Source organism: Odocoileus virginianus, chromosome 32 (genome assembly GCF_023699985.2).
Source record: "Odocoileus virginianus isolate 20LAN1187 ecotype Illinois chromosome 32, Ovbor_1.2, whole genome shotgun sequence".
Lineage (NCBI taxonomy): Eukaryota > Metazoa > Chordata > Mammalia > Artiodactyla > Cervidae > Odocoileus > Odocoileus virginianus.
In genome coordinates, this window is record NC_069705.1 from 6008 (window position 1) to 24132 (window position 18125).

Sequence of the window (18125 nt, forward strand, 5' to 3'; positions counted from 1 at the left end):
AAACCCCCAAAAATCTATATCTAACATTATCCTTAGTGGTGGATGACTGAATATGTTATCCCTACAATTCAGAAAAATCCAAACTCGTAAGAAGTCCTACTTGATTCAACTCTTGAACTATAGTTAAGACATTATTCCTAGTCAGAGGACCAAGTTCAATGTGAGACTCACCCTCTGTGCTCCCTTTCTGTCAGAGGAAGAATCCCTGATTTGTCTTTTAATTGTCAAATGTCTCAAACTAAGTGTCTCATGAATTCTGTCCTACTTTCTACTTGTAGATGGTGAGAAAGAAAAATGTTGTACCAGTTACCATATTTTAAATATCATTCTCTCTGAATTGTAGCACAGCAACAGAATTTGAACAAACACTCTCATTCATATCTTCTGGCAAAATACATATCTTAGACTAAAGCTAACTTCTGCATATTCTTTTAAACATCTTTTGACTCTTATCTGCATTGGGGGATATAATTCAAATTCCTGTGGTTTTCATGTAAACATATTAGGATTTAGTACTCAATATGCTATTGCAGCTTTATTTTTCTGTGCTCTTTCTGTGAAGCAGTTTCCACTGTTCCCTCCACTGCCTAGTTCCTATGACACTTTCATGAAAACTTCACCCTGTATTGAGAGGCTTCTGAGTTCCTTTTCCCACTTCTTTCTCCTCTCAAATTCCTACAACTACTTACAGAGAATGTAAATGACCTTTTCAATAAAGTGATTCCTGAGTCTCAAATTCTAAAATGCTCATTCTATTCAACACGTTTTCATAGCAACAGCCACATTATGTTTCGGTCTGTAATCAATCTGCTTGCCCAACAATCTGGCTGAGCATAAGGGAGGCTCATTCTTCCCACCAATGATGCCTTTACCACAAAAGCATAAAAATCTACAAAACATAAAGTAAAACTTACCTTTATAAATGAAGAATCTGGATATAACATCCCCGATTTGTTGTGTGAATACACCAGGAAATTAGAGTCTAAAAATGACCTAATTCAACCAAAATAATAAACTTTGTTTCAATAACAGCATGAATAAAAGTAACTTTCAGAGTTATGAAATTTAAGAAAACTTTACTTTCCACTTTATAAGCTTAAATATGCACAAATTAAATGGGTTCCTTAGACTGCAAGAAGATCAAACCAGTCAATCCTAAAGGAAATCAGTCCTGAATATTCACTGGAAGGACTGATGCTGAAGCTGAAGCTCCAATACTTTGGCCACCTGATGCAAAGAATGGATTCACTGGAGAAGACTCTGATGCTGGGAAAGATCGAAGGCAGGAGGAGAAGGGAGTGACAGAGGATAAGATGGTTGGATGGCATGAGTTTCAGTAAGTTCTGGGAGTTGATGATGGACAGGGAGGCCTGGCATGCTGCAGTCCATGGGGTCGCAAAGAGTCAGACAAGACTGAGGGACTGAACTGAACTGAAGTGGGTTCATCTCCCCATCGTCTACCTTTCTTTCTGATAGTATATTATGTATATGAGAGAAAACAAGAACCAGAATGACCAGATACAGGTGTGGGCACTGTAATGACACAGACTGATGTCTGATAAAATCCGGGACTTCCAATACCCAAAGCAAAGTTTTTATAGATTCAACCATCTATACATCTCATGGCATAAATGCTTTGTTAATAAGAATAAGCAGCCATGGGTTGATAAATAACAAAAAATTCATGCTTATATCATTAAATTTTTCATAACTTATCCTAGGCTAAAACACAACCTCCAAATTCCCAGTGCTTTAAAATTAAAACAAATGTTGTTTACAAGGTTACTGTAGATTCAACACCACAATGCCTTCTTTCTGGAACTTAGGAAAAGACATGGTCCCTTTATGGAAACTGCTTCTCTTGAAGCAGTAGGAGAAAAAGTGTAGAACCGCACAATACATCTCAAAGTCTTTGTTTAGAAGAAGGATTCTACTCTTTGGCTCAAATATCATATGTTATTTCTATACATAAATGTGATATAAATGGAGTATGGAGCTATAATCTTCTTACAAGGTGGATGTTGATTATCTTGGAACAATCTAACATACTTATTGTAGGGATGAGATAGGGTGGGACCTGAATTCTTTACTGGAGTACTTGACCTGGAAATGTCTCCTTGAGTAACAAGTGATAAAAGAACTATAAGGGACTAAAAATAACTGCCTGCATGAGCAGTCTGGGTAAGTATGAACAAATAAGACACAAGAAGGCCACAAAGTGACTACCACTTCTGAGGTGTCAGGAGAAAAAGCAAGGCCCTGTGCATGATGCTTGTACGCAGCGCCACCGAGGGAACCTGCAGACTGTTGCAGAGAAGCCAATTCTGACTCCACGTTGGAACTGTTTCTTTGACTTGCTTTTCATTGCTTTTGTTACTATAATCGAATGGCCTGCCTCAGAGAATCGCGTCCCTCTGCCTGACTGTAAACTGAAGTGCCTTTGTTCAGAACCATGTGATGTAGGTGGCAGGAAGGAAGAAATTAACACATGCTCTGCCTGAGACTTGGCATTCTAGGGTTCGATCCTTGGGTTGGGAAGCACCCCTGGAGGAGGGAATGGCAACCCACTCCAGTATTCTTGCCTGGAGAATCCCATGGACAGAGGAGCTTTCTGGGTTACAGCCTATGGGGTTGCAAAGAGTCGGACATGACAGAGCAACTAAGCACATCAGCGAAATACAAGTAAGCACTGAAAGAAAATCAGTGAAAAGCAAATCAAAGGCAAAAGTCAAAAGCTAGCTTCTAATGAAGTAGCACTGATGGACAAAAACAATCTTAAGTTCAAGAAAAATTAATAAGCATTCCAAAGAGACCATTTGGAGAGGAAAAAAATAAAAGATACTATGAAACTAAAACACACGACATGTGAGTGCTGTGTCCCTTCAGTTGTGTTCAACTCTTTGTGACTCTATGGACTATGGCCCACCAGTCTCCTTTGTCCATGAGATTTTGAAAGCAACAATACTTGAGTGGGCTGCCAAGCCTTCCTCCAGGGTATAGTCCTGATTCAGGAATCAAATCCACATCTCTTCTGTCTCCTGCATTGGCAGACAGTTAATATTAAGGAATCAAATAAATGTATCCAAGAAAATTTGCTTACTGTAAACATAATTAAAGGTCTAGCCAATAAAGAGGAAAAATGCTGGCAGAATGCACATCAGAAATAAAGATTTGATCATAATTATAGAATATGGTATAGAACACAGAGAAATAAGATGCAGGATGAAAGCATAGATTCCCCATGGAAGAAATTAAGGTATATGGACTGAAAATTAAAAAAAAACAAAAACATTAAGGGACTTTGAATATTTCAGGGAGTATTAATGTAATATACAAACATATACACAGAAACTCACACTCACCCATACAAAGAAAACACACTGGAAAACTTAAAATAGACTGTACCAAATTACAAAAATTTATAGAAAAGAAATATGACTCACAAATTCTACACATTGCCAAAATATTATTCAATTATGAGAACAAAAAGACATCCACAGATGTGAGATTAGGGACGCATGCTATTTGCACATTCCTTCTGAAGAAAATAATCTAACTAATCCACCTAGAAAATATTCTAACCAAATAATACCTGAGTCAGCAGAAAACTGCAATTAAAAAAAAAATGCTTCAAAAAAGTAGGAAAGGAGTATATCTACCTAAAGAAACAAAAGAACTATACATAGAAAACTATAAAACACTGATGAAAGAAATCAAAGAGGACACAAATAGATGGAGGAATATATCGTGTTCATGGATTGGAAGAATCAATATTGTGAAAATGAGTATATTACCCAAAGCAATCTATAGATTCAATGCAATCCCTATCAAGCTACCAACAGTATTCTTCACAGAACTAGAACAAATACTTTCACAATTTGTATGGAAATACAAAAAACCTCAAATAGCCAAAGCAATTTTGAGGAAGAAGAATGGAACTGGAGGAATCAACCTGCCTGACTTCAGACTATACTACAAAGCTACAGTCATCCAGAGAGCATGGTACTGACACAAAGACAGAAATACAGATCAATGGAACAAAATAGAAACCCCAGAGATAAATCCATGTACCTACGGACACCTTATCTTCGACAAAGGAGGCAAGAATATACAAGGGAAAAAAGACAACCTCTTTAACAAGAAGTGCTGGGAAAACTGGTCAACCACTTGTGAAAGAATGAAACTAGAACACTTTCTAACATCATACAGAAAAATAAACTCAAAATGGATTAGAGATATAAATCTAAGACCAGAAACTATAAAACTCCTAGAGGAGAACATAGGCAAAACACTCTCTGACATAAATCACAGCAGGATCCTCTATGACCCACCTCCCAGAATATTGGAAATAAAAGCAAAAATAAACAAATGGGACTTAATGAAACTTAAAAGCTTTTGTACAACAAAGGAAACTATAAGCATGGTGAAAAGACAGCCTTCAGAATGGGAGAAAATAATAGCAAATGAAGCAACAGACAAAGGATTAATCTCAAAAATATGCAAAGCAACTCCTGCAGCTCAATTCCAGAAAAATAAACGACCCAATCAAAAAAAAAAAAAAAAAAATGGGCCAAAGATCTAAACAGACATTTCTCCAAAGAAGACATACAGATGGCTAACAAACACATGAATGATGCTCAACATCACTCATTATCAGAGAAATGCAAATCAAAACCTCAATGAGGTACCATTACATGCCAGTCAGGATGACTGCTATCCAAAAATCTACAAGCAATAAATGCTGGAGAGGGTGTGGAGAAAAGGGAAACCTCTTACACTGTTGATGGGAATGCAAAGTAATACAGCCACTATGGAGAACAGTGTGGAGATTCCTTAAAAAACTGGAAATAGAACTGCCATATGACCCAGCAATCCCACTCCTGGGCATACACACCAAGGAAACCAGACCTGAAAGAGACACATGTACCCCAGTGTTCATCACAGCAGTGTTTATAATAGCCAGGACATGGAAGCAACCTAGATGCCCATCAGCAGACGAATGGATAAGAAAGCTGTGGTACATATACACTATGGAATATTACTCAGCCATTAAAAGGAATTCATTTGGATCAGTTCTAATGAGATGGATGAAATTGCAGCCCATTATACAGAGTGAAGTAAGCCAGAAAGATAAACACCAATATAGTATACTAACACATATATATGGAATTTAGAAAGATAGTAATGATAACCCTATATGCAAAACAGAAAAAGAGACACAGATGTACAGAACAGAATTTTAGACTCTGTGGGAGAAGGTGAGGGTGGGATGTTCAGAGAGAACAGCATTGAAACAAGTATACTATCAAGGGTGAAACAGATTACCAGCCCAGGTTGAACACATGAGACAAGTGCTTAGGGCTGGTGCACTGGGAAGACCCAGAAGGATGGGATGGAGAGGGAGGCATGAGGAGGGATTGGGATGCAGAACACATGTAAATCCATGGCTGATTCATGTCAATGTATGGCAAACACCACTACAATAAAAAAAAAAAAGTAGGAAAATGCAAATAGGATTGATAAAGAAACTGAAAGCAGTGGATTTACATCTCAAATGGAAAGAGAATTTTTAAACATATAGGATGTTATGGTATCACTTTAGGATCTGAGAGACACAAGAGAAGAACATGAGAACCTATGAGAAACAATATGAATATAAGGTTTATTTGAAACCTCTTTTTTATAGCAATAAATCTCCAAAACATAGGAAGAAAACATCAATATTCAACATGCTATTTTCACAACTACAGAAGAGAGAAAGTGGTAATAGCCACAGAAAACAAAACTTCTCACAAATTAATGATGGAGCAAAAAGTGGAAAAACAGAAAGATAAAGCCATACATAGAATATAAATAACTCAAAACTAATGAATAAAAGATAATACTTTGGCCGCCTGATGCAAAGGGCTGACTCATTAGAAAAGACCCTGATGCTGGGAAAGATTGAAGGCAGAAGAAGACGATGACAGAGGATGAGATGGTTGGATGACATCACTGACTCAATGGACATGAGTTTGGAGAAACTCTGGGAGTTGGTGATGGACTGGGAGGCCTGGAGTGCTGCTGTCTATGGGATCTCAAAGAGTAGGACACGACTGAGCAACTGAACTGAATTTAACTGAATGAATAAAAACTAATTACCCTAAAATTTTAAGGAAAGCAAGTCAATGAGAACTGTACATTTAAACTTGGAAAGACACTACATGTTATTAATAACCAGAGAACTGCATAATAAAGCAACAATAAAATAGCATTTGTTATCCACTAATTAACAAAGATGAGTAAACATACACATGTGGTTGAGAATGTAGAAAATAAATATCCTTTAATTTCTTGTCATAAAAATTGGTTATAAAGGTTTTGAAGAAAAAAAGAAACTGGCAGTATATAACACTTAAGAATCTTCTTATTTATAATCCAACACCTACACTGAGGGCTGGGAAGTCATGTCCAGGGATGTCAACTAAAGAGCTTTCTTGCTGTAAATAAGGAAGGATAAATAATCTATGAGATATATTGATTTGATGGCTGTATATGCCTTATTGGTTTATAAGTCACAGTGAAGAATTCTGACAAAATGTAGTATACTGGAGAAGGAAATGGCAATCTACTCCAGTATTCTTGCCTGGAAAACTTCACAGATCATATGAAAAAGGCAAAAAGATATGACACTGGAAGATGAGCCTTCAGGTTGAAGGTATCCAATATGCTACCCAGGAAGAGTGGAGGGCAATTAATAATAACTACAGTACAAAAGAAGCAGTTTGGCCAAAGCAGGAACAAAGCTAAGTTGTGGATGTGTCTGGTGGTCAAAGTCCAGTACTGTAAAGAACAATATTGCATAGGAACCTGGAATGTTAGGTCCATGAATCAAGGTAAACTGGAAGTGGACAAGCAAGAGATGGTAAGATTGAACATCAACATCTTAGGAATGAGTGAACTAAAATGGATGGGAAAGGGCGTATTTAATTCAGATGACCATTATATCTACTCTTTTGGGTAAGAATCCCTTAGAAGAAATGGAGTAGCCCTCATAGTCATCCAAAGAGTTCAAAATGCAGTAATTGGGTCAATCTCAAAAATGACAAAATGATCTGTGTGTTTCTAAGGCAAACCATTCAACAGCACAGTAACCCAAGTCTACGCCCCAATGGCTGATGTTAAAGACGGTGAAGTTGACTGATTCTATGAAGACCTAGGACACCTTCTAGAACTAAGATAAAAAAAATATGTCCTTTTCATCATAGGGGATTAGAAGGCAAAAGAAGGAAGTCAAGAGAAACTTGGAATAACAGAGAAGTTTGGCCTTGAAGTACAAAATGAAAGCTGGCAAAGGCTAACAGAGTCTTGTCAAGAGAACACACTGGTCATAGCAAACACCCTTTCCAAACAACCCAGCGGACCAGTCTACACATGGACATCAATAGATGGTCAATACTGAAATCAGATTGATTATGTTCTTTGTTGCCAAAGATGGAGAAGCTGTATACAGTCAGTAAAAACAAAACCTGGAGCTGACTGTGGCACAGATCATGAGCTCCTTATTGCAAAATTCAGGCTAAAGTTGAAGACAGCAATGAAAACCACTAGGCCATTCAGGTATGATCTAAATCAAATCCCTTATCATTATACAGTAGAAGTGACAAATAGATTTAAGGGATTAGACCTGGTAGAAGAGTGCCTGAAGAACTATGGATGGAAGTTTGTAACACTGTTGAGGAGGCAATGACCAAAACCATCCCAAAGAGGAAGAAATGCAAGAAGGCAAAGTGGTTGTCTGAGGAGGTGCTAAAAATAGCTGGGGAAAGAAGAGAAGTGAAAGGCAAGGGAGAAAGGGAAAGATATACTCAACAGAATGCAGAGTTCCAGAGAATAGCAAGGAGAGATGAGAAAGATTTCTTGAGCAATGAAAACCAAAACAAAACAAAACAGAGAAAAATAATAGAAAGGGAAAGACTAAAGATCTCTTCAAGAAAACTGGACATAAGAAGGGAATATTTCAAGTAAAGATGGGCCTGATAAAGGACAGAGACACTGAAGATCTAACTGAAGCAAAAGATATTAAGAAGAGGTGGCAAGAATATGCAAAGGAACTATACCAGAAAGATTTTAATGATGCAAAAAGCCACGATGGTGTAGTCACTCACCTAGAGCCAGACATGCTGGAATGTGAGATCAAGTGGGCCTTAGGGAGCACTGTTATGAAAAAAGTTAATGGAAGTAATGGAATTCCAGCTGAATTATTCAAAATCCTAAGAGATGATGCTGTTAGAGTGCTGCACTCAGTAAATCAGCAAATTTGGAAAACCCAGCAGTGGCCACAGGAGTGGAAAATGTCAGTTTTCATTTTAACCTCAAAAAAGGGCAATGCCAAAGAATGCTTAAATGACCTTACCATTGTGCTAATTTTACATGCTAACAAGGTTATGCTCAAAATCCTTCAAGTTAGACTTCAGAAGTACATGAACCATGTAATTCCAGATGTACAAGCTGGGTTCAGAAGAACTAGAGGAGCCAGAGATCAAATTTCCAACATTCATTGGATCATGAAGAAAGAAAGGGAGAAACAGAAAAACATCTACTTCTCCTTCACTGACTATGCTAAAGCCTTTGACTATGGATCACAACAAATTGTGGAAAATTCTCAAAGAAATGCTTGTACCAGACCACCTTACCTCTCTTCTGAGTAACCTATATGTGGGTCAAGAAGCAACAGTCAGAATCAGACATGGAATAACTGACTGGTGCAAATAGGGAAAGGAGTAAGAGGTTGTATATTGTCACCCTGCTTATTAAACCAATAAGCAGAGGGCATCATGTGGAATGATGGGCTGGATGAAGCACAAGCTGGAATGAAAATTGTTGGAGAAATATCAACAACCTGAGATGTGCTGATGATACCATTCTAATGGCAGAAACTGAAGAGGAACTAAAGGGCCTCTTGATGAGAGTGAAAGAGGAGAGTGAAAAAGCTGCTTAAAATTCAACATTCAAAAAACTATGATCATAGCTTCTGGTCCCCTCACTTCATAGCAAATAGATGTGGAAAAAGCAAAAGCAATGACAGATTTTATTTTCTTGGTCTCCATAATCACTGAAGACAGTGCCTGCAGCCATGAAATTAGAAGACACTTGCTTCTTCAAAGTAAAGCTATGACAAACATAGACAGTGTACTAGAAAGCAGAGATACCGCTTCACCAACAAAGGTCCGTATAGTCAAAGTCATGGTTTTTCCAGTAGTCATGTGCAGATTTGAGAATAGGCCCATAAGAAGGCTGAGTGCTGAGGAATTGATGCCTTTGAATTGGTGGTTCTGGAGAAGACACTTGAGAGTCCTGTGGACTGCAAAGAAAGACTGCAAATATCAAACCTTTATCCTAAAGGCAATCAAACCTGAATAATCAATGGAAGGACTGATGCTGAACCTGAAGCTCCAAAACTTTGGCCAGCTGGTGTGAAGAATCTGCTCATTGGAAAGACACTGATGCTGGGAAAGATTGAAGGCAAACAGAGATGAGGGTGGTGGAAGATGAGATGGTTAGATAGCATCACTGCATCAGTGGACATGAATTTGAGCAAACTCTGGGAGTTAATGGAGGACAGGAGAGCCTAGCATGTTGCAGTCCATGAGGTACCAAAGGGTCATACATGACTCAGCAACATGCAGATTGTTAGAAATGCACTTGGAAAACAGTACTTGCACAGTAAATGTCAGTTACTGTTGTTCTTGTCATTATTATTATTATTGTTATGACTATTTTTAGCATTCATCCTTCTTGATCCAGAAGTCCATTAATTTATACCATCTGTTATGTACCAAAATCTATATGATATAAAAATACATGGATGAGGATGCTTCTTGTCAGAGTCTATAGTGACAATCCCTGGAAATAACCTCATTACCCATCAATACTATATACCATGCATTCTCACTACTAAAAATGAGTGGAAATATACATACAGAGAAAGGAAATATATGCTGCTATTAAATAAGACACTTGCAGAAGACAATGTGCATTTGAGCAAAGAAATCGTTTTTTAGGTAGGTTTCTGTATGTTTTATTTCAGGTAAAGATGAAATTTAGGTTAGAAAGTCATGGAGTGATACACACAGGTTATTGATGTTGGTTTCCTCACAGAATGAAAGCAGAAATATGAAGACATTAAAAGTATATACTATAGCAAAATGAGACAAACTGAGAGTGTAACATCAAACAAAATGCATGAAGTCACATAATTATGTAAAATGACATGAAACAAACAGACTGAATTATGGGCAGATAGCATTAGCTCATTTATAATTGTAATGTAATTAAAAGTAAGGCGTTACATAAAATGATGTTCATGTATTTCATATGCTCCAATATTTATATCATTATCATTGAATCTGAATATTAGACTTAAAATCTAATGATAATGACTCAAAAGTCTAATCTGACATGAATTAACGAGAAGACATGTTAAATAAAATACTCATGCCTTTGAATGTTTAGGCTTTAATGTAGACTCAGTTATAGGAAGCCATTAAAAACTTAAGAAACTAAAAACAACTCTATGAAAAGAATGTCCACTTACTGTTTTTCAAGTGGGAGAGTGTATGTTTTCTTGGCAATTTGGATGGAATAGGTGACCTATGGCAAAGGATTCAGAGAGAAAGTAATTATTAGGTATTTCAAATCTCTGAAAAAGTCCTAATTTTAAAAAATATGTACTCTTTCATATAAAAAGGGATGATATCATGTATCAAAATTATATATACTGGAGAAGGAAATGGCAACCAACTCCAGTCTTCTTGTCTGCGAAATCACATGGACAGAGGAACCGGCAGGCCACAGTCCATGGAGTCTCCAAACAGTCAGAAATGTCTAAGAGACTAAAATTAACAAAAACAAACTATATCTCCACTTCTACAGAGATGTATTATTAAAGTAATCTTTTTTCAATCTTGGAACATATGACAGAATTAACCATAATCCAAGTTACATAAACTCTAGGATTATAAATCTACTGCAAAATGAGAGCATTAGTTATTAGCATTAAAGTCTCATAAACCAATTTTCACTTAAAATGATTACATTTAGAAATGTTGAGTAAACTTTGAAGAAATTTGAGTTTTCTGATTGTTCCTTACTTTACAGTTTCCAGAGAAAATAAAAGGAAAATTAAAGAATACCAAGCAAGTTCCCTTCTAAGATAAAACAAAATTAAACTAAAATCTGATGTTCACCTAAAGGCACCATTCAGAAAGCTAAAAGGCAGTTCTTCTACTAAAGGATGATATCTGGAATTCAGATTCTATTGACCAGTCCGCATTTGTGTGAGTCTCACTTCTAACAGTACATCTCTCACCAAATGTTCTGTTTTACCTGCTTCTCAGAAATCAAGTTTTGACATTGGGAATCTGAGCTACTTCAGTTTATTTATTTTTTCGTTAATTCTACCTCTTCCTTTAAGGAGAATCTTTAAGAATTTTAAGGTTATATATATTTTTCTATTTTTAAATTTCCAACAATTTTCTGTCATTTATTTGTGGATAGGAGTATATTATGCTATTATATAAACTTGAGAGCATGATACACGTTTTTCTTTGCAATTTTTTTCATTCTCATTCATTGTTTATTATTTAATATTGATTACAGTTTATGATCTCTCCATCAACCCATGAACCATGTAATATATTTTTAAATTTTCAAATACATTTCTCAGTCTTTTTGTTAACTTTTAACCTCACTGTACTGTTCCCAGAAAATGAGTGCTATACTGTCCCTATATGTTTCTCATTTATTTATTTATTCTCCTTGCTGTGCTAATTTCATTAAATGACATATATTCTTGAAAAGTATAAGAAGTATTCTTCAGAAGCATTATTTACAATAGAGACCGAGCATACGTGCAGCTTGATTAGAAAAGTTCTGTTTCTGTAGATAGTGACAAGTTTGGGTGTTTCTGACTCTTGGTTAAAACAAGGGCATTGAGACTTAAAATTAATGCAGTCTACAGTACAACCCACCCACCCCCACCACCCGGGCAAGGTTAGCTTCTGTTAGCTTCTGTTGTGTTTCCCTAACACAACCAAGGCCAGCTTGGTTACTTAAGAGATCACTGAAAGCTTTGTAAGGAGTTCTCCCAAAGCCAAGATTACTCCCATAAATCTTCTGATTTTAAAGCCAGAGTCTCAACGTATTCCCAGAGCACAGGCTCACATGGAGCTAACTCATGGGGAAGCTTCCTGGATTCCTGATACTTACTTGAATTCTCTTTTTCTTGCTGCAACATAGCTTTTATCTGTATATAAAACCTTCATATGTGATATCCATAGAGTCTAGTGTGTCTAAACAAAGAGCAAAAAGGGGAAAACTTCATTGGGGTCACTTTATTCTTCAATAAAATGCTTACTTTTCTTGCTCAAATGTCCCTTCCCCACATGAAAAATTTTAACATTGGTCAATCAACATTTGCGAAAAAATTTAAAGGTCTCTCTATGGAAATGCATTTGAAAATTTCTCTCTGCTGTGCCATCAGTTTTCATGCTATACATGCTGATGACATTGTATTAAATTCATAGAAATTTAGAAGCATTATATGTTCCTTGAGAAATGAATATTTTAAAGCAAAGGATGTTTATCTCATAATATTGTGTGTGTGTGTGTGTGTGTGTGTGTGTGTGTGTGTGCATGTATGTGTACCAAATGATCTCTTTTTCCTGCTATTATCATGGAGTTTCATGCTTTCTTTTGGAAGCATTTTCACTATACTTTTTCATTATACTCTCCTCAACATTTCAGTGCCTCCCGATGATCATTTTGGGGGATATAATAGCTTTTATAAATACATAGTCACTGGTGTTTCTTGGTGCCACAAAGTGAGCCAGTCAGAACTAAACCACTCAGTCTATAAAACCTGCCCCAGTGTCTAACAGTTTTTCATTTAACAAAATTTTGAGTACATTCCTCTCAGATCATGGTACTGGGGTTGTAACTGGATTCCTACCCCATCCCTGTGTCTTTACATTAACATTTTTGCCTTCTGGAAAACAAAGTGTCCTATCCAAAGTTGTTCTTATTAAAAGAGAAGTAAAACCAGAAAAAGACTGACAACTAATCAAAATGATTCACAGTTGATATACACATGTGCAATCTCTTGTTAAGGCTTAGCTAAAAAACACCTGTTAGACATGAAGCATTCACTGGGGATGTTCACTAGAGCAAAGATAAGAAGACTGAAGAGACTGAAGAGGAGACCTCAGGTCAATAAGCTATCTTTGTGAACAAGAGTCAAATAAAATGCAACTATTTTGGTAGACATTTGCATTATTTATCAACAACTTTTTATAGTGGCTTGACTCTTGATTCTATTGAGATGACTATTCAGGAAGGTTTATGAAACTATTTTCAGTTCAGTGACTCAGTCGTGTCTGCCTCTTTGAGACTCCATGAACCTCATACCAGGCCTCCCTGTCCATCACAAACTCCCAGAGTTCACCCAAAACCATTTCCATTGAGTTGGTGATGCCATCCATCATCTCATCTTCTGTTGTCCCCTTCTCCTCCCTCCCTCAATTATTCCCAGCATCAGGTGGGATAATTTTCCAATGAGTCTGCTCTTCAAATCAGGTGGCCAAAATACTGGAGTTTCAGCTTCAACATTAGTCCTTCCAATGAACACCCAGGACTGATCTCCTTTAGGATGGACTGGTTGGATTTCTTTGCAGTCCAAGGGACTCTCAAGAGTCTTATCCAACACCATAGTTCAAAAGCATCAATTCTTCTGCACTCAGCTTTCTTTATAGTCCAATTCTCACATCCATACGTGACTCCTGGAAAAACTATAGCCTTGACTAGAAGAACCTTTATTGACAAAGTAATGTCTATGCTTTTTAATATGTTGTTTAGGTTGGTCATAACTTTTCTTCCAAGGAGTGTCTTTTAATTTCATGGCTGCAATCACCATCTACAGTGATTTTGGAGCCCAAAAAACAAAGCCAACCACTGTTTCCACTGTTTCCCTATCTATTTGCCATGAAGTGATGGAACCAGATGCCATGGTCTTAGTTATCTGAATGTTGAGCTTTAAGCCAACTTTTTCACTCTCCTCTTTCACTTGTATCAAGAGGCTTTTTAGTTCTTCTTCACTTTCTGCCATAAGGGTGGTGTCATCTGCATATCTGAGGTTATTGATATTTCTCCTGGCAATCTTGATTCCAGCTTGTGCTTCTTCCAGTCCAGTGTTTCTCATGATGTACTCCACATATGAGTTAAATAAGCAGGGTGAAAATATATAGCCTTGACATACTCCTTTTTCTATTTGGAACCAGTCCGTTGTTACATGTCCAGTTCTAACTGTTGCTTCTTGGCCTGCATACAGATTTCTCAAGAGACAAGTCAGGTGCTCTGGTATTCCCATCTCTTTCAGAATTTTTCACAGTTTATTGTGATCCACACAGTCAAAACCTTTGGCATAGTCAATAAAGCAGAAGTATATATTTTTCTGGAACTCTTCCTTTTTCGATGATCCAATAGAAAGCAGCTTGAACATCTGGAAATTCATGGTTCATGTATTGCTGAAACCTTGCTTGGAGAATTTTGAGCATTGCTCTACTAGCGTGTGAGATGAGTGCAATTGTGCAGTAGCTTGAGCATCTGTGGCATTGCCTTTCTTTGGGATTTGAGTGAAAACTGACCTTTTCCAGTGCTGTGGCCATCGCAGAATTTTCCAAATTTGCTGACATGTTGAGTGCGGCACTTTCACAGCATCATCTTTCAGGATTTGAAATAGCTCAACTGGAATTCCATCACCCCCACTAGCTTTGTACGTAGTGATGCTTCCTAAGGCCCACTTGACTTCACATTAATGAATGCCTGGCTCTAGGTGAGTGATCACACCACTGTGATTATCTGGGTCGTGAAGATCATTTTTGTACAGTTCTTCTGTGTATTCTTGCCACCTCTTGTTAATATCTTCTGCTTCTGTTATGTCCATACAATTTCTGTCCTTCATTGAGCCCATCTTTGCATGAAATATTCTTTGTGTCTCTAATTTTCTTGAAGAGATCTCTAGTCTTTCCCATCCTATTGTTTTCCTCTATTTCTTTGCATTGATCATTGGGGAAGACTTATGTCTCCTTCCTATTCTCTGCAACTCTGCATTAAGATGCTTATATCTTTCCTTTTCTCCTTTGCTTTTCACTTCTCTTATTTTCACAGCTATTTGTAGGGCTTTCTTAGCCATTTTGCCTTTCTGCATTTCTTTTTCAGAAAGAATGAAGGGATGGAGCTAAAGCAAAAACAACATCCTGTTGTGGATGTGACTGGTGACGGAAGGAAGGTCTGATGCTGTAAAGTGCAATGTTGCATAGGAACCTGGAATGTTAGGTCCATGAATAAAGGCAAATTGGAAGTGTCAAACATGAGATGGCAAGAGTGAATGTCAACATTCTAGGAATCAGCAAACCAAAATGGACTGGAATGGGTGAATTTAACTCAGAAGCCCATTATATCTCCTTCTGTAGGCAGGAATCCCTTACAAGAAATGGAGTAGCCATCATAGTCAACAAAAGAGTCCAAATGCAGTACTTGGATGCATTCTCAAAAATGACATAGTGATCTCTGTTCATTTCCACAGCAAACAATATCAGCAATATCATGGTTATCCAAGTCAATGCCCCGACCAGTGATGCTGAAGAGCTGAAGTTGACTGGTTCTATGAAGACCTACAAGACCTTTTAAAACTAACACCCAAAAAAGATGTCCTTTTCATTATAGGGGACTGGAATGCAAAAGTAGGAAGTCAAGAAACACCTGAAGTAACAGGCAGATTTGGCCTTCAAGTACAGAATGAAGCAGGCAAAGGCTAATAGAGTTTTGCCAAGAGAACGCACTGGTCATAGCAAACACCCTCTTCCAACAACACAAGATAAGACTCTACACATGGACATCAGCAGATGGCCAACACCAAAATCAGATTGATTATATTCTTTGCAGCCAAAGATACAGAAGCTCTATACCGTCAGCAAAAAGAAGACTGTGAGCTGACTGTGGCTCAGATCATGCTTATTTACAAATTCAGACTTAAATTGAAGAAAGTGGGGGAAACCACTAGACCATTCAGGTATGACCTAAATCAAATCCCTTATGATTACACAGTGGAAGTGAGAAATAGATTTAAGGGACTAGATTTGAAAGACAGAATGCCTTGAGGTTCGTGACACTGTACAAGAGACAGGGATCAAGACCAACCCCAAGGAAAAAAAGAAATGAAACTATTTAACCATCTAAAGTTTGAGACATTTTATGATGTTACATATAAGATACTCTATAGTTAAGGAAAATAATGACAGGGCTGTTAGTAATTATCATAAAATTAACTCCTAACTCTACCCATAAAAGGAAAAGCCAACTACAATTCTCATACACACTCATTAAAATTTTATGTGTGTGTATGCATGTCTCTAAAACTTCCTTCAAATTTACTGCCTTTAGAAAGTGAGATAGCCATTCACTTTCTTAACAAGTCTCTTCACTGCCTAGATTTCATTTTACAATGTACATAAGGGATACACTTTATCATGTTATATAAAAAATAATATTACTTTTATTTTTGCAAAGATATACATATACACATATATGTTAAATATAGGCATGAAGATATTTATATACTGTTATCTTAAAATCATGCTACAAGTTAAATATTTGTATGGCCTCATTTACATATGAGATTTACATAGAAAATTTAGTAGACCATAGACTCCTTTTTGTGTGATACGAATTCAAGGCATTTCTTCTCTTTGAATCTGTATTTCAAAACTATTTCATAAGGTTTATATTTACTTGAGAAATGAAAAGAAAGCACTTGCTCTCCTCAGACAAAACGTCTCTTGAACACAATCTTTAGAACACAAAATGTCATGAAGGCATGCATCGATTTGGGTCTTGCACTCCAGTAAAAATAAAACACTCTTTTATTTTAAAGTGATTTGTTAATTACATGTGTTTCTGAAATACTGCCATCTTTGGTGTTTGTCTCAGTCTTCCGTGGCACTGTAATTTGTAGAAGTGATGTTTCAGAGTCTGCAGTAAGGAAAACAAGAGTGAGCATCCCCCAGGGCATGACCGCATCCTTTCTTACTTGTCCTCTCCTATCACATCAGGTGTGGATCTTCCAAGCCCCAGTGCGCGCGCACCCGCGCACGTGCACGCGCACACACACACCCCCACACACACCCCCACCCACACACCCCAAAATATCATACTGTGTTTTAAGAAGATGTCCCCTGGACCCCATCCAGGATCCTCCCCCTACCCCCACCCCCACCCCGTCTCCCTAGAAGACCTGTGTCCCCATCTGGGAGTGAAGGACAACTATACCTCCGACCAGCGGGCCTGGCAGAAATCTGAAAAGAAGTCTGAAACTGGGCAGGACTCCGACCAGACCCGCCCGGGCTCCCCCAGCCTGGCCTGGGCTTCTGGGGCCAGGAGGGCAACCCCTCCACCCCCACGCCAAGGGACACTGCGACGATGGGCTCCCCTCCTATCCGGCAGGGTCCTCACTTACGATGGCCCGCTGAGGCCAGCCGGCCCAGCCCTGTGAGGATTAGGAGGAGAGATAACATTGCGTGACCGGCATCGCCTCAGGGAAGGCGGTTGACTGGACGTAGCTCGCGCTGTTCGCCAAGCATGACGGGGATTGGGCGCGCGGTCTGGGAGGGGCGGGGCTGGGCTGGGGCTGAGGGGCGGAGCTAGAGGGCAGAGAGGAGAGGCAGGGCTGGAGGGTGGGGCTGGAGAGGGGCGGGGCTAGAGGGCGGAGAAGAGGGGCGGGGCTGGAGGATGGGACTGGAGAGGGGTGGGGCAGGAGAGGAGGGGCGGGGCTGGAGTAAGGGACTGGAGAGGGGTGGGGCTGGACGGCAGAGAGGAGGGGAGGGGCTAGAGTGGCGAGGGGTGGGGCTAGAGTGGCGAGGGGAGGTTTAGGGGTAAGAGTGGGAGAGGTTTTGGCCTCTTGAGGCTCGAAGGCAGGTGAAGTGTGGTCTGAGGCAGGATTTTATTTGGTCTCTGAGTTCCCTCGAACTCTTATCGGACTTGTGGACTATAGCCTATGCTGCTCTGTCCATGTATTTCCCTGGCAAGAATAC

General features: G+C 38.4%; 1 protein-coding gene across 1 annotated transcript; it reads right to left on the reverse strand.

Moving 5' to 3' along the window:
• Positions 1–752: 752 nt before the first annotated feature.
• LOC110126566 (A disintegrin and metallopeptidase domain 3-like) lies at positions 753–17701 on the reverse strand. The gene is made up of 4 exons (XM_070460178.1): positions 17552–17701; positions 16985–17067; positions 10577–10632; positions 753–993 (listed from the first exon to the last, which is right to left on the reverse strand). The coding sequence occupies exons 1-4, from the start codon at positions 17607–17609 to the stop codon at positions 768–770; spliced, it is 423 nt and encodes a 140-aa protein (XP_070316279.1). The 5' UTR covers positions 17610–17701; the 3' UTR covers positions 753–767.
• Positions 17702–18125: the final 424 nt, after the last annotated feature.

What these genes read in the sequence shown, in the direction of transcription:
- LOC110126566 (XM_070460178.1), bottom strand. Translation starts at nt 17,609, where the DNA reads ATGTTATCTCTCCTCCTAATCCTCACAGGGCTGGGCCGGCTGGCCTCA. An exon ending in GCAGTATTTCAGAAACACAT is followed by an intron (nt 10,633 to 16,984) that starts GTAATTAACAAA and finishes CCTTTGCCATAG; the next exon opens with GTCACCTATTCCATCCAAAT. An exon ending in ACTCTCCCACTTGAAAAACA is followed by an intron (nt 994 to 10,576) that starts GTAAGTGGACAT and finishes TGGTTGAATTAG; the next exon opens with GTCATTTTTAGACTCTAATT.